Below are 24,311 nucleotides of genomic sequence, written 5' to 3' on the forward strand. Positions count from 1 at the left end.
AAAAAGACCTCTTTTGGCGGCTGGAGAGGACTGGGACGATCCCTCTGCCACAAACATCAGCGCAAGGCAATGCAAAGAAAAGAAACTGCCGGGAGCGGCGAGACCTGCGCGACAGGCTGCAGCGCATCTCTGCCCCTTGTTTCCCTAAGATCGCTACGGGAGAGGAGCGGGGAACATACATGGACGTTTCCCCGAGCAGAAACTGTGGGCCGGCGCTTTGCCCTCCACCCTGCGGCCCGGGCGCTGGGCGAGTCTGACACGGGAGGGACAGCACCGGCGGGGCTCCTCCATCCCTCTCCGCCTCACAGCCCAGCGTCCCTCCCGCCCCCAGCGCCTAATGCTACCTGCTGCTGCCACTGCAGCTCAAGGACCGGCGGGGCCGCGCTCCATCCGTCCGCGGGGGCGCGGCGGCAGTGGCGGGAGGGCGCGCTGGAGGGCCTCACCTCCGCCGCCATGACGGACAGGGCGGGCGCTGCCGGGATTGTCCGGCGGCCTTCGCGCGGCGGCGCACTCGGGCGGCCGCAGCAGCCCCGCCCCTCCCGCGCGGCTGCCGCTCACCCCGCCCCGGCTCAGCCACCCGTCCCTCCCTCCCGGATTCGTTGGCCGGTCGTCGCCGCCGCTGCACCCGGCTTGGCGCGGCTCTGCCGGGACGGTCGCGGAGCGCGGGCTGGCGCTTTGCCTCGAGACTGGGATTTGTGGATCGCGTCCTCCAGCGCAAGTACTCCCGTACCCCGCTGCGGGGGATAGCGGGCGCCGGGCGGGGCAGATGCGCGGGGGGGTTTATATCTGTCTTGGCGGTAGAGTGAAAGTGGTTCTGAGCAAGTCACCAGGTGTTGAAAAAGGGGCTTGGGAATGGCGTTTATGTCTCTGAAGGCACGGTCCCACAACCCGGTTCAAAGCCACACCGGTGACTTTGAGAGAGAGAATGTAAAACCACTGCACCTAAGTTTCTTGCTTTTTTATCCGGTCCGTCGCCACTCAGTTCGACATGTTTGACAGAGTGCATGGTCTGGCCTTGCAGTAATTGCCGGGGCCAGCACGTGTCGTGCAGTGGCTTGTTGTGTGTTGACTTACGAGTCTGATAGACTCCCTGCTAATCTTCTGTGGACTCTTAGCTTTTTTGACTTTTCCGAATACTGGATCAGATGAGCTATAATTTAGAATTTCATCCTTAGTTTCATGTTAAACCCTGCTTTGATCCAGCAAATCCCAGGAAGTTTTCTTGGCTTAAAGATTGTTTTTTAAATGTGCAGCTACCAACACAACATGTTAAAGGCTGTTGGTGTAGTAATACTGTTAAAGTTAGAAGGATTCTCTCGATCGAGCTAGAAAGCTCGATAGTAAAGAATTACAGTTTTCCCCCCTCTTCATTCCAGTTGAACTTGCATCGCGTAAGTGGAAATGGCATATCATCTTTGAAGAGTGTATAGTGCAGCAAAGCAGGATAAGTGTGGGCAGCATGTTCATCTAAGAGCGTATTGCTGGTTTATGATTGTTCATCTGCAGGTAGGCATGACTAATTTTTCTTTCTTTGAGCAGGCATCCCTTGATCAGTTTGTGCTTGGGGCTCTTTTCGGTTGTTGACAGAAGACATGTTTGAATCATAATCAAAGGAGTTTATTGGTCTATTGATGACATAATTAACTGTTAGGGAGTTAAATTAACTACTGTTTAATCAGTTGATTGAATTACATATTCAAGATCAATAGCAACAATGCAACAGATAGGAGACTAGGCACTTACAAAATGTTAATAAATAAATGCCTACAAATATTTAAACAGCATTCTGTATCTAATTCCAAGGAATTGTCTAATTGTGACCTCTTCCATTCCCACAAAGATGCATTCACACTGCTACATACACACACAGTACCCTCTCAGGATGCATATGCATCTCCAGCATCATCCACTCTTCTGGCCACATGGATTCTCTTGTTTCCACATGCCTTCTGAAAGAAGTGCAGTTGCTCCAGTTTTGCTATGCAATCTACTAGTCCACTCACCAGTAAAAAAAACTCTCCCCAAGTTCACATATATGCACCAAAAATGGGTATGATTACTTTTTGCACCCTTTATTGTTGCTGTGTGTGTGGAGTGGAATAAGCTTACAATGTCTTACGGAGACCGCGGCTGCTCTGCCTGACCTGGGCAGAGGTCATGGCGCTGTTGGAGCAGCATTGACCATGTCAGACCACATTGTGACTGGTGTTCTTTCTGTTACCCTCTCCTTTCCCCCTACTAAAATTTTTGTGCTGCTCAAGCATGAATGTCTTCCCAAGCTGAGTCTTGTTTGAAGTCTGTTGGTAGTCCCTTGGTTATAATGTTGGCAGCTTACCCCTCAGCTTTTTGTGTATAGAAGGCTTCTATGCTACAGTGTGGTCCCAGTGGAAAACTGATTATCTCTCTCCCTTTTTGAGGTATGAGAAAGAATATAGTAATGAAATGCCGCTTCATCTTTATTGGGTTTATCCAATTTTAGTCGGGCGATGCCACCTGCTGACAAGAGAATTAGGTGAAAACACAGCACACGGGTGAATCTGCATTACACCAGGGATCTGAGGGTATTTAAATTGTATTTACACTATTTTATATGAATCTTCATAGTTATCATGTCAGCACATTTCTTTGTATTTCTTCTGGAAAAGGAGGGTGAAGAATCATTGTGTGTATTGTTTTGTTGTATGCATCTTCTGTGCACATGCACGTGAAGCTGTTTATGTAAACAAATTTATTTAAAATGACTGTTAGGGTAATCATTAATATTTTGAGGTAATACATGTAATCAATTTAAGGTGAAAACTATAACGCAAAATGTAGTAGAAGAAAATACAATGAAAACCTCAAAATTTTCTAGTAAATACACTTTTCATGGAATTCACGTGTGTTACAGGCACTGTACTCTTAAGAACTATCACTTAGTTTTGCTACTTCTGATGTATAATTATGCTTTAAAAAAAATTCCCATAGGAGAAAACTTCCACAGTACTGTGGGGGGAAATATCTTGCCATATCAATGCAGTACAATATTGTTCTTATACAATTGAACCATGTTTGTTTTCCCTTGAGAGAAACAGAAAAAAGATACCTCAAATTACATAGCCACAGGTTTCCATAAATCAGCGCATGTGGCTTTCTCTAGCTGAAGCTCTGTGGGGGCAATAGGTGAAGTACAGCAAATGAGACCCAGACACATGAAAAATATCTCAAGTTGGGAACTGAAAATTACTCAGTTGTAATTCTGTGTATCTGAGTTCTACTGCAGCTCCTTAGCAATGACAAAATATTGACAGAAGATTAATTTGTAATGTCCATGTGAAAAACATTCTGTCTTTCTTATTTACTGCTTCTTGAAATTTTTCTTACATCTGTTGTGTTCTCTGTGTCAAAATCATGGAAGAAAACTTCTTGGATTCAAACTTTCATGGGACAGGTGAATGGATAAGGTTATGCATCTCATTCATCCTACTGCTTATGAGAACTTTGTGAAGGAGTGTTATTTTACACTATGGCAGATTTCTCTAAGATTGTTTCTGAAGTATCTCTTTTAAATGTCATAAGCGAAGTAAAATCTTACTGTTCTGCTTACAATAAATTCACTTTTTCTAATTCTTTTTTCCCCTGCAGTGTCTATAGAAAAAAGTAAAAATCCTGTGTTTTGGGAAATGTGCTGTAATTCAAAAAGGAGGTTTTTGCTCCTCTATGCAACACAAAAGGGGCAGGCAAAAGCCATAGCTGAGGAAATATGGCAGCAAGCAGGTACCCATGGACTTGAAGCTGATATGCATTGTATAAGTGAAATGGATAAGGTGAGATACTCCACACTGTTTTGAAAAATAAGTATTTAAGAACTGCATTTTTCTTCATGTGCTTGAGTGGTGGCCCTTTATAATCATGAAGGCTACCTGATGCACCCACCTAAAATATACCATTGAATTTTAAATTTTTTTCCTTGTGAATCAGTAATTTGGACCAATACTCACAGTTGCTTAGTAGTCTTCTGCCAAAGATACATGTTTCTTGTGACTTTTTTTATTAGAACTGTAAATCTTCATCTCTCTTCTAACAATAATTCAGTGATTTCTTGAAAGCTATTTATTTATGCAGTAGGGTAATTGTGGTCTTGTGTTGTTAGAAATGATGCACTTTTTTCCCCCTCTCTGTTCTGTTTCTTTTGTTGCATTGATGTTCTGTGTGCTGTTAACTGTGGGCTCCAGCATGGCCTGGAGCTTTTGTGGGGTCTTCTTGTGTTGCTTAGCACATGTGCTCACTTCAGTTACCACAGGATTCACTCAAGTTATATTCTAGAAAAAAATAAAAAGCTTGTCTGGAGCAAGGAAGCGACTTTTTGTTACTTGCTGTTATCCAAGAGTAAGAATATGAAAACTATTAGTGTCTAACTAAAAGCAACATGGAGTGTAATTTCCTTCACGAAGTACTTTCAACTGTATGTTCTCAAACAAAAGCATATAAAAACCATAAAAAACAATCAAAACTGGTAGCCTGGTATTTCATGTGGGATGAGAAGAAAATAACACCTGAAAGATTTTTTTTCATGCACTTGAAAATGTGAGATATTTTGAATGAATGTTCACTAAGTATGTAGCTGAACATTACAAAGATACTTCTACGCAGCCAGCCTGGAATGTGAAGATTCTCCTTATATCATTCTATTTAATTTCTTTTGCATTTGACAGGTGGTAGACAGGCTATTTTTACTCTTGAATAAATCTATTCTGTCAAATTTGGCAAGACAACTCAGAGCTACAAGTTCATGATGAGCTAGAAATATGTACTGAATTGAGAATCTGAGAATTAGGCACTGCAGAAAAAAGTAATTTCTGCAGCTTTGTAGATTTTATCACATAAGATTCTGCTTTTTCCCTGTTTGTCAGTTAGAAGGTCCGTCTTTATGTAGCTGTTGGGTATTTTCAGATTTTGTCATCACTTAAAGGGATTGCTGTGATGGTGTATGGATGGAGTAGGTGACTAGAGAGCCAATACTCATAAATGTGATCCTCTTGCCATACAAAAGTGGATGGTCAAATACTGCTCAGATCTCAGAAACACTGGCTATTTCCAAGTAGTGTCTCTCACCTACAGTTTCATGGATGAGAAAAGGTCATAAATCTTTGCTTGGTTATGGTGATTGCTTTTTATGGAAGACTGAAATGAAGTGGAAGTGAGGTAGTAGCAGTGAAAAATGTGAGGCTGAATGGAGATCGTCTTGGGTCACAATGTGTGTAGTCAGCCTTGGATGAGTTACCTGAATAAGTGCATTTGTCATGATACGTATTATTCTGGATAAGACAAACCTGGGTGTCTGATTCTGTCGTCTTCCTTCAGTAAATTAGTAAATTTAGTGAATTCTTATGTCATACCACTAGACTTTTACTTTCTTTACTTGAAGAATTTGCTTTTGTTTATAAATGCAGTAGTCACCTGTGGCAATGCACTGCAGAAGCTGTTGTGTTTGTACTTATCAAATCAGCTGTGGAACTTTTGAAAATCAGAGTTCTTATTGCAACAGGACCCTTAAGGCCTTTTTTTGTACAACTCATACTTCAGTTTTGGAAGTCACAGGATTTTGTGGGTACTTGGAGTTCACCTGAACTTGTAAAAGACAAAACCTCTGTTTGGAATGTTCCTGGACTGCAACTCATTGAAGTCTGGCAAAGTAATTGGGGAATATCCTTGCATGCTTACTCTGTTCACTTACACTTCTCTAGGCATCTGCTGTAGGCCACTGTCAGAGGCGGGACTCTGTTCCAATAGTAATTTAAGTTGACCATACAACTGCTTTTAGGTTCTTCAGGAAGGATTTGGAAACACTGCTAATAGCAAAACCCCTTTATACTCTGTTTCTCTGTATTCCTAATATTTTGGGTTGTAGGTGTCAGGTAATTTTTTACATGGCTTGACAAGGGGATAAGGTTTGAATGATTTATGAAGTGAAATGTTTAGAACATAACTCCTCAAACTCTGAAGTTTTGAGTTGCAGACCTGAAACTGCTTTAAGTGAAACACAGCATTTGTTACAATCTTTATTTTCTCATAACCCTACTTTTTTATTAAACTTGGAATGCTGGAAGAGAATTTAAACTGCAACCTCCAGGGAGCAGTAGAAGGAGCTTAGGTTGCTTATTATGGCAAAAATGAGGCTAAGGAGTGATCTAATAGCAGCCTACATGAGCCAAACTCTTCTTGGCAGCAGAAAACTGTATAACAGGAGGACAAATCCACTGACTGCCATCTGATAAACTCAGATGTGACACTAGTGGAGAAGTTCTTCTGGATGAAAGAAGAAAAGGGGAATCTCTACCCTTTAGAAGTTTTCAAAATTCAGCCACAGTTGTAGCTGACCAAGTGCAGCGATGGCAGTTAGTCCTGCTTGGGGTGTGGGGTGGGGTTGGTGACCTCCAGAGGTCACTCCTGAACAAGGTGTCTGTGGAGCTGTGTTTCACCCAGGTCAGTGGTTGGCTGCATGGTTCAAAACCCATAGGCTATAGGCTATAGGCTTTGAGAGCAAGTTGTGTGGGTGACCTGACCGACAGCATGCTAGCACGGTGCCCAGCCCACTATTGGTGGAAAGGTGGAATAATCAAAGAATCTGAATGATTTTTACTTGAGAAGTAATAAATGGTTGCATGAGACCCGAATTTATGGAACTGACACACGGTCCCTAGTACAGGCAGTTCTTGTCAACCTGGTATAGTGAGAGTAGCCCCTATGACACTGGGAAATATGGAAGATCGCTGTTAGCAAAGGGGAGAGAAGTGAATTAGGGGCAGGGTGAAGGGGCCAAAATTACTCAGGCTATAGAGTACGGTGAGTGATTATCACTGTTCAGAGCTACCTTAGTTCTCCCAAAGCACAGGGTGTTTTTGTGGCAAGAGATGTAACATTGAAGTTGTCAGACAGAACCAAATGATACTTAATGGAACTTAGAAGTGATCCCCACAGTTCGTATGGCCACACTCCACTTATCTGTGTGAAATTATGGTGTTTTTTGATCATATATACAGAAATACTTTTTCTACTTGACAAATTAAATACTGTAGGGGTTGCATATTTAAGCTGAGTGCAGTTTTGAGGTATTCTTCATGTGTGTATTAGCCTGCTCAAAATGCTGCTGTTTGACATTTGTGTATGGGATCGTAGGATATTTCAGGTTGGAAGAGACTTCATGAGGCTATCTTGCAGCAGGGTCAGTTGAGGTCAGAGCAGGTTCCTCAGGGCTTTACCCAATCTGATCTTGAAAATTCCAAACAAGATTATAAATTGCATCCCCAAAATGACTTGTAATTACTTTAAAGACTTTCTGTGGTTTAATATAGGTAAAATGAAATTAAATGTTTTTCTGCATACCTTTGGGAAGAGGAAGGGTGGAAGATAGATTATCTAAGGCCACAAATAGGTATCAAATGGCACCTTTTAATTTAACTTGTCCTACTGTTTGTAGTATAACCTGGAAACAGAAAAGGATCCTGTGGTTATTGTTATTTCCACTACTGGTACTGGAGACCCACCAGACACTGCCCGCAAGTTTGTAAAGAAAATTCAAGACTCAACCTTGCCACCTGATCATTTCGCACATCTCCAGTATGGATTGCTAGGTGATTTAGTATTTTCTATATTATTGCAGAACTTGTCTGTCAGTGAGTAATTTTTGTCTTTTTTACTTCTGAATAGGTTGGTTGGTTTTTTTAAGTGCTTATAAAACATTAATTCTTAAAATATAAACACTTTTTTTGTGTAATGTCCTCTATGACCAGTAAAGGAAAAATGTCACAGAAATTATCTGAATGTAAGCTACTAATGTAATTTTTTATTGTTTAATTTTCTTTGCATAAAAAACATATGATGTAAGCTATCTATAACTGTTAAAGTTTTAATTTTATGTCAGATCTCTAGGAACTAGATTAGTTTACTTGACTGTGTGAGTCACTGGGCATTTTTCTATACAGAGGGAAAGGCAGTATAAAATGTTCTTAAAAACAAGGTTTTTAAGATCATCCCATCCCTTTAAATTTGCAGTAATATTTAAATTTTGAATGTCATATTTATCAAGAGAAGGAATGTAACATTATCTTAAACATGGGTAAGCAAAATACAGATTTGGCAAAATGCATGTGATGTATCTTGAGCTGATGATAAGGTCAGTTTGTTGAGTTTTCAAATTGTGTTTATAAACAAACTCCAGAAACATCTGTTTGAACCTAGGTTATTTTTATCTGACAAGTTTTAAGTTAATAGCTGGGAGTGCGGAAATTTCTAGGTGTCTGGAGAGGAAGGTGCTCACTAGAAGGAAATTTCTACTGGATACATAATGTGGAAGTCTGAAATATATGCATCACAGTCATGTAGTGTTTTGAGATGTTGTGCTATTGCCTAGTTATACATTACAGTTTGTGAAATAGTTAGGTTTTTCATAGCTTACTAAACGCATATATGCATGTATGAAGATAAGCATTGTATTAATAATGACTTCTGTTGTAGCAGAAATTATAGTGTCTAAGTTATAACATGATTCAAGTCTAAAAAGTTGTCAGTCTTAAAATACATTCATGGTATTCATTTCAGCTGGTCCAATGAAGTGTTTACTTGAGCAAGAGCAGAAGCCTTCTTAAAAGAAAAAAAAGGCTGTTATAAGGAGAGAGGAATAGTCCATTATTAGGTGGCATCATGGTTTAACCCCAGCCAGCAACCAAGCCCCCCACAGCTGCTCTCTCACTCCTCCTACCTGCTCTGTCTTAGGATGGGGCAGAGAATTGTGGGGGTAAAAGTGATAAAACTCATGGGCTGAGATAAAGACGGTTTAATAGAGAAAGCAAAAGCTGCACACACAAGCAAAGCAAAAGAAGGAATTCATTTACCCTTTTCCATGGATAGACAGGTATTTCAGCCATCTCCAGCAAAGCAGGGCTCCATCACGCATCGCAGTGATTTGGGAAAATAAACGCCATCACTCCTTCTTCTCCCCCCAGCTTTATATGCATGATGCCATATGGTATGGAATGTTCCTTTGGTCAGTTGGGGTCACCTGTCATGGCTGTTTCCAGCTTGTGCACCCCCAGCCTCTTTGCTGGTGGAGTGCAGTGAGAAGCAGAAAAGGCCTTGACTCTGTGTATCAGCACTGCTCAGCAATAGCTAAAACATCCCTGAGTTATCAACACTCTTTCCAGCACAAGTCCAAAACATGGCCTCATACTAGCTATGACGAGGAAACCAGCACAAGTGGGAATAATAAGGATCTAGTGGTTTGGAATTGCACATGAGAAAGAGACAGGCTGTGAAAAATTCTGACAGTGATAGTGAACCAGAGGTGTGGATACTTACAGAATGTGTGAAGACTACCTAACCAGTGGTCTTTGGGATTGTTAGACAAGCATCTGTTAAGAATTACTGATCACTTTTAAGGTGGGTCAGTGTTTTAGTTGACCTCTTAAATCCTCCATGGACATACTTCCTGACTGACTGTTCAGCATCTTCTAATAGAACATCTTCACAATAGTTACAGGGCAGAAAACCCAGTGCAGTTAAAATGAGATCAACAAAGAAATCTTAGATTCCTGAGGAGGAGGTTGTTGGGCCAGATTCTTTCATTCAGATTTTCCTACTTTCTTATCAGTTATATTATTTTTCATTTTTTTTGGTTCCTTACATTTTTCCTGTAAGAGGAGTTTTGTGTTTTTTAAAAGCCTCAGACTAAAGCAACATTCTTCTAAACTGTGAAATACTGAAAGCAAAGTCTTTTCAGAATATTTCTCTGTCCTATATTTGTGATGGAGGAGCCACTTTTTCAGCTCTATTTTGGGACAAACACAATTTTGTTTGAAGTTCATATATACGTAAGTATTTTTCCATGCATCTGAATAATACAGTTACATGCACAAGTGTTTAAGTAATTATGTCATAGAATCATTGGAAGGGACCTTAAAGATCCTCTAGTTCCAACTCTCCTGCCATGGACAGGGACACCTTTAACTAGATCGAGTTGCTCAGAGCTCCATGCAACCTGGCCTTGAACACTTTCAGGGATGGGGCATCTACAGCTTCCCTGGGCAACCTGTTCCAGAACCTCACCTCCCTCACAGTAAAGAATTTCTTCCTAATATCTAATCTAAACCTATTTGCTTTCAATTTGAAGCCATTCCCCCTTTCCTATCACTTCCTGCCCTTGTAAATCCTCTCTCTCCATCTTTCCTGTAGGCTCCCTTCAGGTACTGGAAGGCTGCAATTAGGTCATCCCAAAGCCTTCTCTTTTCTAGACTGAACAGTCCCAATTCTCTCAGTCTTCTTCATAGGAGAGGTACTCCATCCCTCTAATCAACTTGATGATCCTCCTCTGGACTCGCTCCAACATATCAGATTCTTCTATTTGCCTGCAAGAAAATCCTGTGTTATCTTTGCAGATCTTTGTCTGTGTAGCCTGGGTGGCTGCCTAATTGACATGATTCCTCTTTCCTTGAATTTCCTAGGTCTGGGAGATTCAGAGTACATGTTCTTTTGTAATGGTGGAAAGACAGTAGACCGACGACTTCAAGAACTTGGTGCCCAGCACTTCTATGACACAGGATTAGCAGATGATTGTGTAGGGTAAGAGCTGAATGAGTTTATGATTTTATTTCTTCAAGATGCAATATTTGCATGTTTTTTTGGCTAAGTGTTCTGAACCATTTGAAATCTGTTAAACCTGGATACTTAGCACCTCGTAGGAATGAGTTCCACCCGAGCACAGTATGCCTTTTCAATCTCAACTGTTATTAAGTAAAACTATTTTTAAAGTGTGAGCAAACATTTGTAATATCTGGGAAAATAGAGAATATTTAGCAGTTTTAGAAATTATGTAGTTCAGAGTAAGTGGAGGGATTATAAATGTAACCTGTTTTTTCTCTTTTTTTTTGGGGGGGGGAAGTGGAGGGAGGATGACTGTAGAGGAATTATGTAACAAGATTTTTTTGTTTGCTGTAGAGGAATTATGTAAGAAAACAACTCCCTCACTGCTCTGCTGCTCTTTCTGGCCAGTAGGCTGCAGTCTTGTCTTAGTTATTTTGAACTGCAGCTTATATTGGTTCTGTGCATGCTGATGCAAGGCAGTTGAACACAACATTTTCATAACCATAAAACTTACATCTTGTGTTCTAAAATAATAAAAATGGACCATTAGTGTAAGCTATTGATGTTGCTGTAGCACAATGAAAAGTTGTATATTCTGGTACCATTCCTTCAACTTCCTGTCATCAAGTTCAGCGTATGAAAATAAAAATGAGAAACTGGAAGAAGAGTGAGGCTGTTATACATTTTAGACTCCATAAATTTACATAGTGCTAGCAACTAAGTAATTTTTTTAAAACAAAGAAATAATCTTGATAACAGCCACAGTTATATATTAAAATAGAAAGTTAGCAATGTTTTAGTTTTTGTTGTCTTTTCATTATTTCTAAATTAACAGTCCAGAAAGTCATAATAATTTATCCATGCATTTCTTCTTTTTTTTTCCCTCCATTCCCAGTTTGGAATTAGTGGTTGATCCTTGGATTGATGGACTTTGGCTTGCTCTCAAGGAAGCATTGCTATTGCAGAAAGAAAAAGAAGGCATGAACAATGTTGTCGATGCTGTTACTAGCTCTCTCTCTCCAGCTCCACATGTTGTGCATGAACTGAACTTAAGCTCTGAAGTACAGAACTTGAAGCTAGAAGATGAGGGAGCGAAGAGTTCTGATGTTCTGTCACAGAAAGTGGATGACATTAATCTTGTGACTCCAGCTAGAAACACCGAACCTTCACTTGTGAATTCCATCCCTCCTCTCTCCCAGTCTGCTCTTAATATTCCTGCCCTGCCACCAGAATACATAGAGATGCAGTTTCAAGGCACTCATGGTGAGGTAAGGACTTCACTTTGAGTGGTAAAAGCCTCCAGCTCTCGTAGGAGTATGAGTGTATACTCCTACATGCAGCTCAAAAGAGCAGTGAATACTTACATAAAGGAGATATTTCCCCGGGTACAGGAGGTTTTTGAATTTTAAGTGAAAGGCCCATTTATATTGTGAAAATGTAGTTTCCACCATATGAGTTATGAACACTTATGTCAAGATAAAATTTAGCTAAATAGTAATTTGGCATTGCACTGTCAGAAAGGCAAGAATTCAGATCATCAGTGGCTTATGTTATGCTGGTGAAAACATCTTCCTGTAGTAAGGAGTATAGTACAGTTTCTGTTCAATTTTTAGTACTTTCAGAATGCATTAAGAGGCTCTAAATTACTCAGAGTCTTGCTGCATACTTACCAACAGAGAAACTTGGCTATTGTAAAAACATGATCATAATTTTACTATTGGAAATGGAAGATGAACTATAGATCAAAAACCAGTGTGCTTTTCCTATGAAGCCATGTTAAACAAAGACCTACTGTACAAAAGGAAGAATTAGCATGAGCTGGGAACTATCTCCTGTTGTCAAGCGTGACTCAGACTTTTCTGGGTGCCTGCCAAGGGCAGGTGTTTTGGTTATCCGTGCAAGGAATCAGTGAAGTCTGGTTGTTCTTTAAATGACTGGGAATCAGAAGCTGAGTGCGGTAGCACAGCCAGCACTATCCCACAATATCCAAGCAATGCAAACCAGGAGGTTGCAGCCAGGATCAGCCAAGAATGCAGATCATCAGGCAAGTTTGTGGGAATGAGGCAGGTCTGGGGCCAACACAAGAATTTGGTCTGTTCTCAAGATCCAGGCCTGGATCAACAGGATCTGAGTCCGATGATAGACATGGTTTTGACTGAGCTGCTGAATCATCTCTTGTAATGTAGCTCAGACAGGGCTGAAGATCCAGGACTGAGCTGAGATGGGGTTCCTGGGCCCAGTCCTCTGATGTGGCTGCTCATGATCATGAAAACCCTTTAGTGTGACACTCTCTGTTGGGTGTTAATGGTAGTGCTGAGAGAATCACTTAGTCTAGCTAATAGAATTAGTTTAGAGTGTATGGATTTAAACACTGGATAATTTTGGTTTTTTTTTATAAACCTCATTTTGTGGTTGGTGTTGCTCAGGTTGTTGAATTTAATAATCCCAGTTAAATTTTTGGAGATTTATGATTTAGAGGTATTCGTCAATTAAAGACTAATAGTTGAGTTGAAAGTGGTGCTACAGTGCTTAGAAGAGCCCATTTTCTTAAAGTCCGTATATATTCAGACTGATCTCTGAAATAGTTCATCAGGTTCTAATATTGATGCCTAAATTTTCTGAAAGTAGAGAAAAGTAAATTTTACTTTTGAACAGCAGATGGAAAAAACTGAATCTTCTAGTCTGGAATTCAGTGGCAGATTAAAAAGATTATAGTCCAGATTTCACATATAAAGCTGGTTGGTTGTCTCAAGCCTTGGAAATAATCAAATACATGTTTGGGTTTTTTTGTTTTGGCACTATTTTTGACACAGTTGGCTGGATCTTGTCAACAACTAGGTTCTGTATAGGGTCATGTTTGGTTTTGCAGGTATGAAACAATGCAAGTCCTTTTTTGTTACATCACATTGGAACAGGCATGGATATTTTTTGGCAAGTACAGCTGAAGTTGGTGTGTTTTGAAATGCATCAACTTGAATTTTGGATATCTCCAAAGAGAGGCTCCCTGTCATTTAAAGAAGGCTGGGTACACGATCTCTCTAGTTACTTATGTGATCTGTGTTTTGGGCTGTTGAGTCTCAGCGTTGAATTAACAAGCTGCTGCTTATTAATGCCAGAGCAGTAACAGGCTTAAGCATTTGTGGCTAGTGTAAGATAATACAGTTTAGCTTAAATCTTGATTTCATTATGCCTTGAACTTGATTTGGAGGGAATACAAATGTAGACAATTACCACAGTCCAACTGATGCCCAATGACTTGATTATTGCCCAGGCCATTAATCACCAAAATTTTAAGAGAATAAAAAAAACTTCCAACTGTTGGTCTTAAGTGATTCTCTTATCTTCTTTTTTTAAATAGGAAATCTTCAGATTAACAAATATTCTCTTGTTGGTAGAATATTTCCTTTACATTTCAGAGAATATTGTTATGGTATCTTTACCACCTCTTCTTTTTTGTCAGCATTGATGTCAAGTGAAACTTGCTGACTATAGTGATGGAGAAATGAGGGCTGCAGTCTGATCTTCAAGTGACAGCCTTTGACAGATGTGATCTGAAATTATTTTTGGTGCACATTTGCAATTCTTGGGGCACATTTTTACCTGTATAGAAATGTTGTGGTATAACATGATGCTGATTTGTAGTGTGGGGTTTGCTGATTAGCTCTAAATTTAAGTCCTCTTATAAGTTGCCCATAATAATAGCCCCATATTGACCCCAAAGTCTTAGGCTGTGAATCTGCAGTGATGTAGCTTCTGTTCTTACTTTTTATGTCCATTCTACACACCTGGTAATCCTTTAATTAGGCAGGAGTTTTCTGGGGTTTAACATAAATGCCATTCTCTAATTGGCTATTTTCAGGGCAGCTTGTGAAAAATGAAACAGCTAGCTGCATTTGATAATAAAGTAGACCCATTAGACTGTTCAAGCCTACTGACTTTTTATAATTGAATATATGTATGCTGCTACTTAGATGCAATTTCTAAAAATGTAGAGCAAAACTCTCTATGAATACAGAAGATCCGTGTTTTTCCTCATTGTTTTGAGTTGTTTTCCAAGATTGTTTAAAAAAACCACCTGTATCAATACTAATTCCTGTATGTCATACTAAGCTGTCATTCAGCTGATTTGCATTTTTAGTGTAAGCTTTTGTATCTTCTTTTTCAGAATCCACATCTGTCCTCACTTATCTCGGAGGAAACAACCTTTGAAGTGCCAGTTACAAAAGCAGTTCAGCTCACTAGAGAAGATGCAATAAAAACCGCTTTGCTCTTAGAACTTGATATTTCAGTAAGTTAGTGATGGCTTTTTCTTTAGTGGGTGAAAATAAAGGGTGGAAAGCATGTGTGTTATATATAATAACTGGAGGGGAAATTATTTATTTGACTGTTTAAAAAAAAATAATTCCCTGTACAATAAAATGTTAGCTTACACTGATCTATTTTGTAAATGGGAAGTTTGATTTATTCACTGAAAAATAGGACTTCCTGGAAGTCAAAACAGAAATAAGGTGTCAAATTAATTTCTTTGTTGTTCTGTGGATATTGTACTGATTGAAATAGCATTTTGAAGGGAATTTGCAGTGGAGATAGGTGATCAGGGAATGTTGAAAATGAATGATCTTTCAGTTTATAAGTATACAACTTGAAGAATATTCAGAAACTGTAGTAAATTGTGACTGTTCCTTGTGATGGATAATCTACACAAGTAGTAATTTGACTGGTATTATAGGAATTGTTAGCTCTTGAGCACTGTTTCTACCTCTGGCATTGATTTTCTCTGACTTGTTAGCATTCTGCTCAAACTGTCAACCTCAGTTACCCTCAGTTAAAAAACTGGTTTAGTTTATTTAATGAAGATCATACTTTATATACTGGTTTGAAGATTAAAAGCAGGCAGGTCAATATTACTTTATAAGAACTCTTTAAAAGGAAAGTATGTTGCTTTTGAGTGGTTTCCCAAATTTGTAGAATATTGCTTTTGGGATAGTCTGATTTTTGGCAGTAACTTTTAATGGATTCTCTTCACCTAATCTGTATCAATATATGTAGGACATCTTTGAATTCCAGTTATAAATAGAGTCTGTTAAGTTTTGAGCAACTGATTATCTAAGCAACAGATTTTTTTGCCTATATTTGTACGTGTACATACATTCTGTCATCAGCACCCACTGGAAATGTAAGCATTTTTTTGTCTTTTTCACCTAACACCTTAACAGTCTGTGTGCAGGTCACCTCACCTGATGCAGAAGGGAAACATGATGCAAGGATAATTCTGTGCGTTCCTTTAACAGGCAGAAGCTTGAGTAGGGTTTCAGCACTTGCACATGAGAATCTCAGACAACTAAGTAGAATCTAGGTCTTAAGACCTTAAGATTTGAATTTTCACTGTGCTCATATCTTGCTATTTTTCTTTTTCCTCCAGAAAATAAAAGCAGCTGGGCAATTGCAGTCACAGTTCATCAAATAGTTTAACCAGCAAATTTTCTTTTAGTGATAATTTATCTCTATAAAAAGTTGCATTAATTATGAGGACTTCATTTCTCTGCTCTTCTCAAACCAGAAAACAAGGTACATCAGTAATTAATGATCTGGGCTGATTATATAACACATCCTCTTAATACGTATTTATTTTCCTTCTGCTTAGGCTGCTCAGCAGTTCTCATTAAAGAACATTCAAATATTTAAACCAGATAAGGAAAGATTTTTCTAATTAGTAAGGTTAAGCCTGGGAAAAAAAACATGACTGTTTCATTTCTGATGCACTCCAAAGAGTGAAGTGTTAGTACAGAGTAAAAAAACTTAATGAGAGTGCAATAGTAGGAAGACTGTTGTCAGGAATGGGGATGCTGTTAGCCTTGGTTTGTGGTACGATTTAATAGAAAGGATTTCTTGTTTTAAAACAGGATACAGTCTTTGACTACCAACCTGGAGATGCCTTCTGTGTAATATGTCCCAACAATGCCAATGAGGTGGAAGAGCTTCTTCACATCTTGGGACTTTCTGAAAAAGGAGATGACTTCGTTTGCATAAAGGTTAAGCAGGGCACTAGAAAGAAAGGTACGGCGTGATGCACTGATGCACTGGTCCTGTCATGGACCAGGACTCCTTTCTGTGTTCGTAGTAGCTAGTATGCATAGTTTCAAACATTTTTACTTTTAGTGTTGGAACACAGCTGTCATTTCATGGAGGCATGTTGGAAATCACAGCGATGTGTTAAAAAAAGAGAGGATACATAAGCATGCTGCTGCTGGTTTTACTATAGATGAGTTAGCTACTGACTGGGAACTTCAGCCTGAAATTGGTGTGCATCCATCATATTCTTACTCTGTGCTCCTTTACGTTTATGGATGAGGCTTTAATCACATAACCTTACAATCCCCCACTTGAAAGTAAAATCTCCTTGCACAGTGCTTCATATCAATCTGTTTTGCATCCTAAGAGGGCCGCACTCCTGAAGTAGAAACATTAGTGCTGTTTCAAGGTCCCTTTTAAGGGGCTGTTAAGTCCATGTGATCTGTTCCACTGAGTCTTATGATCCCATGCTTGAGTGGCTGCAGGTCGAAGGTATGCCTGTGGACCTGTGCAAATTACTCCATTCTTGCACTGCAGTTGGTGTCTTAATGGGGCTGCTGAGTTGTGCCATTTTTTCCGAAGGATGGGATAGGGCTCTTTGTTGTTCTGGTCTGTATGTAAATCAGTTCTCATGGTGAGATTCCCTTTGTCGTTAAGGGCAACACAAGCTGTCCATTAAGTATGAGATGTAAATAGGACCATTTCTTGGAATTCACAAATAACACAAGTAATTTCTTAATGAGGTGAGTTTGTATGACAGGCCATGTTGGAACATATCATATGGGATATCCAGATGCAGCTGATCGTATCCTTGACACCCATGCCAGTAACTAACCTCTACTGGGCAGGGTCACAAGTTAGATTTGGTGCAGGGCCAGTGTCAGTTTTAGCCTGGTCCCTGCACTGGGAATAAGCCCTGCATCTGCAGGGCTGGTCTAGCTGTTATCCAGCCCCACTGTGATAAACCCCTTCCCCTGGCACCTCCCTCTTGGGGAACCCCCATCATCCTTGTTCCTCTGGAGCATACACCCTCCAAACACACCAGCTTCCCTCCCTGCTCCCACCAAAGGTCCTAGAAAGGTCTTGGCTTTTTAACAATCTGCATTTGGATCGGGATTGGTCCTGAGCACCCTCAAGCTCAAGGCAGTGTCACCCCATCCAGGGCCTAACAACTGTGCACAGACAAGCAGCCATAGACTGGGTGGTGTGGGGGATTTCTCAGGTATGCTGCTTCTGCTGTTTACACTGTTTACTGATTTTACAGAATTAAGCACGTTAACAAAGGAAGCAATTAAAAGGGAGGGATATAGCAAAGGAGGAGTTAATGGAGACCAAAAAACATCAGATTTTCGTAGGAAGGTGGGCTTAAAATTTTTTTCCTCCTAAAGGCCAATAGGTTTTTCTGTGCAAATCAGAGCCCTGCTAAAAACTGCATAAAACACAACTCTCTCTGTAAGGTAAAGACAGTGTCAATAGCATGTTTAAAGTGAAGGTCTCCTTGAATAGGCAGGGAGAGGTATTCTCTCCTTCTTGCCTATAGTAGTTTTCTTTTTTCTGCTGCACAGCTGTTGCAGGAAGGATGTAAAGCTGCCCTTACAGGGCACTTTGAGTTCATCAGTGTCAGAGCAGTTTCCATGTGGAACTGAGTCCATATAGCCAATTGAGCATAGCTTAGCCTCTTGATTATTCTGGTATACAAAAAAACCTGTCCTTCCAAGGCAAAGTTGGTAAAATAATTGAGTGAAACTTGGAATATCAGTGCTCTCATCCTATGTGTAAACCCAGATAATTATCTCTCTGGCTGCCTAATGTAGCACTAATCAGGGAAAAAAGGTGAAATTGTGTTGTTTCTGCAACATTTTTCTGTATCTTATATGTAAAATGGCATGCCTGTTCGTGAATCTTAATGGATGATAATGGAAAGGAAGATCATAACACTGTATTGCAGCACAGAAAACTGAAGTTCTTGGTTCTGCTCTTGAGTCTTCCATGTGACCCAGAGCAATTCATTCTTTGCTACTGTGCTGATGAACAGAGACTCATTAAGTTGCTATAACTTAATTACTTGTTGCTACAAATCTGATCCAAAGAATTCAGCTGTTCCTAGCAATTTTCCAGAGTTCTTTTCCTTTTCAGATGGTTGCCCTTCAATTTTATTCACATTTGGGAGGAATTTGTAATAGTTACTACAAACTAAATGAAGAGAGCTGAAAAACGTGGGAGAAGAGCTTGAACAGCATGCTGTGCCTCTGTTGCATCTTTAAGATTTACCAGGGATGCCACTGAATTTTGTTTACCACCTCTCTATGTTCAGTCTATCTGATGAAGTAGATACGATAAGTTGAGAGGAAAAAACAGAAATTATTTGAAGTTTGGTACAAAGTCTGTTGTTTAAATACTGGATTTCTTTAGTTGTTTTTTTTTTTGTGTGTATCAGCATCCTAGGAAGAGGATGAATTACATCTCGTAACATGCTGTCAGCATGTTCAAGAAAAGGAATTGTATACAAATATGAAAACAGACACTTCTTTCCTGCATTATATTTATGCCAATCCTCTTCTAAAAGTAAATTTTGTTCTTCGTATCAGGAGTTCAGTCAAGTAATGCTGTAACAAAGAGGTAATTTAGCAAGTTTATAGTTGTGTTCTTGGAGCAAAAATTCTGTAGTATTAAAGGGCTCTTGAGCATGAAAAAAAGCGTAGAACAATCAGTAGCTAACTGTCAAGAGCAACATGTGAGTTGGGTCTATAAGAAAGCAATTTGGGAGCTGCAGAGCTTATTAATTAAAGGGGGTTTTTGTCACAGAAATGCTCTCATATTGCTTTTGGAGTTAACTTGGAATAGCTGTGTTAGCATGACACGCAGTGAGGCTGATAAGCCTGGCTGACACAATGAAGGGATAAATGGAATGTCACTGTACCTCCTTCCCAGAAATGGAACCTGTAGAGAGTAGAGGAGGGATTATTTGCTTGTACAGAAACCCTTTGGATATGCTGAGCCTCAAGCTCCAGTGTGGCATTGGCTGGGTACACCTTTGAATGGCTAATTAGAAAGCTTCAACATGTTTTGGTTTTCAGGAGTGCTTATTGATGGAGGGGGAAAAATGTAGATGTTCCTTTTTGGTAGGTATTCCACTGAATTTCTTCAAGGTGGAAAACAGAAACAAAGCCTGGAGTGGTTTAGCAATGAAATTTAATTGAACACCCTGTAGTATTCTCCTCTTTTTGTTTTCTGCTTTGCTAACTAGTTTTGACTTTTCATTGGAACACTGTCATTGATCCTTCATTAGAACACTTTCTTGTTCTTTAGCTTATAATTTCCACCAACCAACTGGGGCTTAAACATACAGAATGAAATGCAGTTTAGCTCTCATTTTTTTTTGAAGAAATAAGCACTCTGTGATTCCATTTTTTAATATTAATAGATGCACATTTTGCTTTGTGTTTTTTTTTTCCTCCCACTGAACTAGGAGCATCTCGTCCACAGCACATCCCTGAAAGAAGCACTCTGAAATTCATTCTAACCTGGTGTCTGGAAATAAGAGCAGTTCCCAAAAAGGTGTTTATATGTTTGTTCTTTTAAAGAGAAATTCTTAGTAACTTTGTGCTTTATGGGCTCTTACAGATCTGTCCTTGCTTTGCTTCATGTGTGGTTCATGTGCTTCACGTTTCTTGATGAATAAGAATTATCAGTTTTTATGCTGCTGTTTGTACTTTACTCCGAGTCACTTCTGGTGCTTTTCTGGCAAACTTTCCTGTTCTACAGTACCTTGATTCATAACTAGTCTGGAAGTAAGTAGAAAAGTATTAGATAATTTGGTACCAGATAACTGGAAGGCTGACTGAACCTGGCCCCTTAGTCGGTTTAGAGAAATCATTCTTCTAATCAGAGGGAGCCATATCTGTCAAGTTCTGTCACTAAGAAGACACATACTGCTATGTGGAAATATAATAGTGTCCTTTAAAATATTTTAAAGCTTTTCTTTAGCATTTCAGTAACCTAGCAGAATTCAAAGAAAGATTTTTGCTTGTGTAGTATTTGTTCTCACAACATGTAAATATTATTTTCCTTTCATTCTGTGCATGTAAAAACTGAAAGCTTGCAACTGGAAAAGCAAGTGTATTTTTGGTATTGTCAAAACACATTTTAAAGATAACTTTGTATGAAAGATGAAGCTAAATGGTTGTGTTTGTTGGGTCTCTGAGGGAAATCAGTTTTTAGAAGGACCTTTTTATTCCATTTAGTGGATTTTGCAGCAGAAGAGAATCTTCCAGTTGTTTCAGCCTTTTCAAAACCTCATTTAACAGTTCTGAAAATTTGTCTCAACAATGAGAGTAGGCAGAGAGTGTTGACTGGGGAATATGGCCAAAGCCAGTTTTGCTGTATTAACTGTTCAGCCTAAAATGTACTTTACGTAACTCCATTCTCAAAACTTTTGTCTGGAAGCTCAGTGGTTGAGTGCACTCACATTACTTTCCAAGTATTTTTTTGTGTAGAACGTGTCATCTGATTGCATTTGGTGTTTTGGATCACTTTTCTTTTATGCACTGTGTCTATTTCTACCTTTCTTTTTGGAAAAAAACTTGTAACTATTTACATCTGATTTTTGCTTTATCTTTTAATGCTCAATTCAATTTTCTTTTAAGGAAAGTTTACAGTACCGTTGTATACCACAGCAACACTTACATGACTCATTAAATACCGTGCTTTATTTATAGTTATACCTCTTCTAAGAATTTTTATTTTTTGTTTCCTGGCTTTTGTAACTTAGCAAGTGGTGTTGTGTCTTAATTTAATTTGTGTTATGGAGCTGCCTAACAAAAGTGTAAATATGGGAATTAAGAAGGCCTTTCATAAATTTGGAATTTTTTAGGGAATGGCTTGTGCCTGTTTGTCTCTACCCTGCTCAGGCTAAGTAGGATTTTCTGCTAACTTGTCCCAGACTTTAGAAGAGCAGTCAAAAAAAAAAAAAGGTAAATTTTTGATAGTAGGTGAAAGTGTGTGTTAGGAAATAGAATGTATTATCCATTAACCTGCTTCCTCTCCCCAGGAAACTCAAGTTTTTCCCAGTTCTGTGACCCTTTTCCCAAAAGGACAAGTTTTTTTACTCTTCCCTCTTATTTTTTTCCCTACAGGCATTTTTGCGAGCTCTTGTAGAATGTACCAGTGATGCAGGAGAAAAACGGAGGCTTCAAGAGCTTTGCAGCAGACAAGGAGCCTCTGATTACATGCGCTTTATTAGAGATTCTAATGTTTGCTTCCTGGATTTACTTTATGCTTTTCCAAGCTGCAGGCCTTCACTTAACCTGTTAATTGGTAATTGACTGATTTAGATTTAATTAGATTTTGTTTCTGAAAATGCATCAGGCTAAATGTACAATTTCCCGAGAAAGTGGAACAGTTCAGTTAACTGCTTTAAGAATATTATGCTTTCTATAGTGATCAAGCTGAAACTGTTGTTGGGGAACACAGCTCTCTTCTACAGTTTGTAGCCTTTGGCCTTTATTTTGCAAACACTTGGGTTCATACCTATGCTTTAATTGACTCTGGATTAATCCTGTACATAAAAAATAAGCATAAGGTGCCTGTGGGATTAGGGTCTTTGCAGGTTAGTCTATCAACTGCTTACAATTAAAAAAGACATGTTTTTACAACTCCTGATTTCCTGATTTCTGCCTACATGTTCTTTTCTTGCATTTTTTCCTGTTAAAACAGAATGGTTTTCCCTGTGTATTTGGATTTACATAATGTCTAACACAGTCACTGGGTTCCTGATGTAAAACATTGCAGGAATGAGACTCCCAACTGTAACCATCTCATATACATCTGAAAATACTGGCAGTCATTTTCCAAATTGAAATTCAGAATTTCTTAATACACTTCATAATATGAATCAAAGAAATTGCTTTTTGTGTTCTTGCAGTCTTTTCCACACCTACCCCAAATTTTTCCTTCTTTGTACACTGTGGGGATTTCAAAAAGTAAATACAAGCTCTGTTTCACTTTGTGCAAATACACTTAGCTTTTCAAAGGTGATATGGAACGTGCTGTAGCAACTTAACTGAATAAAAGGAAATCTTGAAAGTTTTTGAAATGTGTTTCCCAAGGGAAGTAATGTGCTGACTGGTTTAGCATCTTCTTTAAGTGATTTCACTGTACTGGCTTTTCTTAACTGCCTAGCAACTATCATATGTAGCAGAGCATCTTTAAAATATGCCAGGGTATCCATGTACTAGGAAAAAGGGTAGTTCTGTTTATATACATACATATGTTGATATAAATGTGTGTGTGAGGTATATAGTGGGTTTCCTGCTGAAAAAATGCTCCGTAAACTGTATCTGTTGGTTTTTAGCTGAGCTTTCAAAACTTCACATAGATACTTGCAGTGGTTTGAGATTGAACTGGCACATCTGCTTCTAGGACATTATATATAGGAAGCTTTCAGTCAAGCAATTCCTGTTGTGAGAGCTTTTGAGCTTATAGATGAAAGGTGGGGAAAATTAAATTTCAGGCTTCACCATACCTACTAGCTACTGGCATCTCTTTTATGCACTTTACAGTTGTTTTTAATTGACCAAGAATCCCATAAAATAACTGTTGGAGCTTCATTGTATAGGATCTCTAATTAATGTTCTGCAAAGTCTAAACCCCATTTAAAATAGAGTTCAAGTCTTAATAGCTTATTTCTGAACCACAAACACTGAATGTTAATAGAGCAAAATTACAGTTAAATTAAAATATCTTATATTCTGATGTATTGTGAACACTCATGATATTTTCATTGGTGTGAATCAAGTAAGTGATGCTTTTTTTTTTTCCTACAGAACATCTTCCAAAATTACAAGCCAGATCCTATTCAGTGTCAAGGTAATGAAATATTCAAATTATGTCTAGTCAGTTTATTTAGATATTCTTTTTTTCTCGTATGTGTTTGTGTACATTATAATCTAGAGACGAGAGGAGTGAAGGATGAAACAAAATAATTGTGACCCTACTGCAAAAAACCATAATGTTTGACTATTTCAAACAACATTGTTTTGAATATGTGGCAAGGCTTTGGTAAGGTTCTCAAGGACAAGCTCACTCACACATGGATCTAGTAGGAATTTGGATTCCCTTCTGTAGACACTGGCCTCTGAGTCCAAAATTAAGACATTTTCTAGCTATATATAGATATTATGCAGTTAGCTGAACGCTGAGAATCTTGATTCAGTTGAAGTGGCTTGGGCTGCAAATGGACCTGCTGCAAGATTGTACAGCTGACTCTCAGGTTTTGGTTTGTTTTTTAATATTTTTGTCTTCGCAGTTCAAACTTATATCAACCAGGAAGACTGTGCTTTGTATTTAATATTGTGGAGTTCCCTGCCTGTCTGGCTAGACCAGTCTCACGGAAAGGAGTGTGTACAGGGTGGCTTGCTGAATTAGTTGCACCTCTACTGCACCCCAATAAAAACACTTTGGATACAAAAGGAGAAAGCTTTTCAACTGAAAAGGTATGAATATTAAATCAAAACTCATTAATTGTTAAATTTATGCATTTTTGAAACAACTGTGGGTTTCTTTGTTCGCTGCTGTGACATAATGCAGATGTTTTGGCAGGATTCACCTTAATTTTACAGTTC

General features: G+C 39.0%; 1 protein-coding gene across 3 annotated transcripts in view; it reads left to right on the plus strand.

Moving 5' to 3' along the window:
* The first annotated feature begins 615 nt into the window (after positions 1 to 615).
* The window catches only part of MTRR (5-methyltetrahydrofolate-homocysteine methyltransferase reductase), a 29,867-nt gene continuing 6,171 nt past the window's right edge, over positions 616 to 24,311 (plus strand). Inside the window, exons 1-12 of one of the 3 annotated variants that reach the window (XM_018070118.2) lie at positions 616 to 718; positions 1,377 to 1,506; positions 3,625 to 3,806; positions 7,460 to 7,613; positions 10,479 to 10,596; positions 11,513 to 11,885; positions 14,783 to 14,905; positions 16,521 to 16,674; positions 20,159 to 20,247; positions 21,825 to 22,005; positions 23,514 to 23,556; positions 23,996 to 24,182. In XM_018070118.2, coding sequence (XP_017925607.1) covers positions 3,663 to 3,806; positions 7,460 to 7,613; positions 10,479 to 10,596; positions 11,513 to 11,885; positions 14,783 to 14,905; positions 16,521 to 16,674; positions 20,159 to 20,247; positions 21,825 to 22,005; positions 23,514 to 23,556; positions 23,996 to 24,182 — 1,566 coding nt within the window. In that variant the 5' untranslated portion in view covers positions 616 to 718; positions 1,377 to 1,506; positions 3,625 to 3,662. The remainder of the gene's footprint in view (positions 719 to 1,376; positions 1,507 to 3,624; positions 3,807 to 7,459; positions 7,614 to 10,478; positions 10,597 to 11,512; positions 11,886 to 14,782; positions 14,906 to 16,520; positions 16,675 to 20,158; positions 20,248 to 21,824; positions 22,006 to 23,513; positions 23,557 to 23,995; positions 24,183 to 24,311) is intronic. The other 2 variants (XM_018070120.2, XM_018070121.2) reach the window with 2 other exon arrangements.

This window comes from Manacus vitellinus, unplaced genomic scaffold (genome assembly GCF_001715985.3).
Source record: "Manacus vitellinus isolate BGI_N305 unplaced genomic scaffold, ASM171598v3 scaffold_17_pilon, whole genome shotgun sequence".
NCBI classification, from domain to species: Eukaryota; Metazoa; Chordata; class Aves; order Passeriformes; family Pipridae; genus Manacus; species Manacus vitellinus.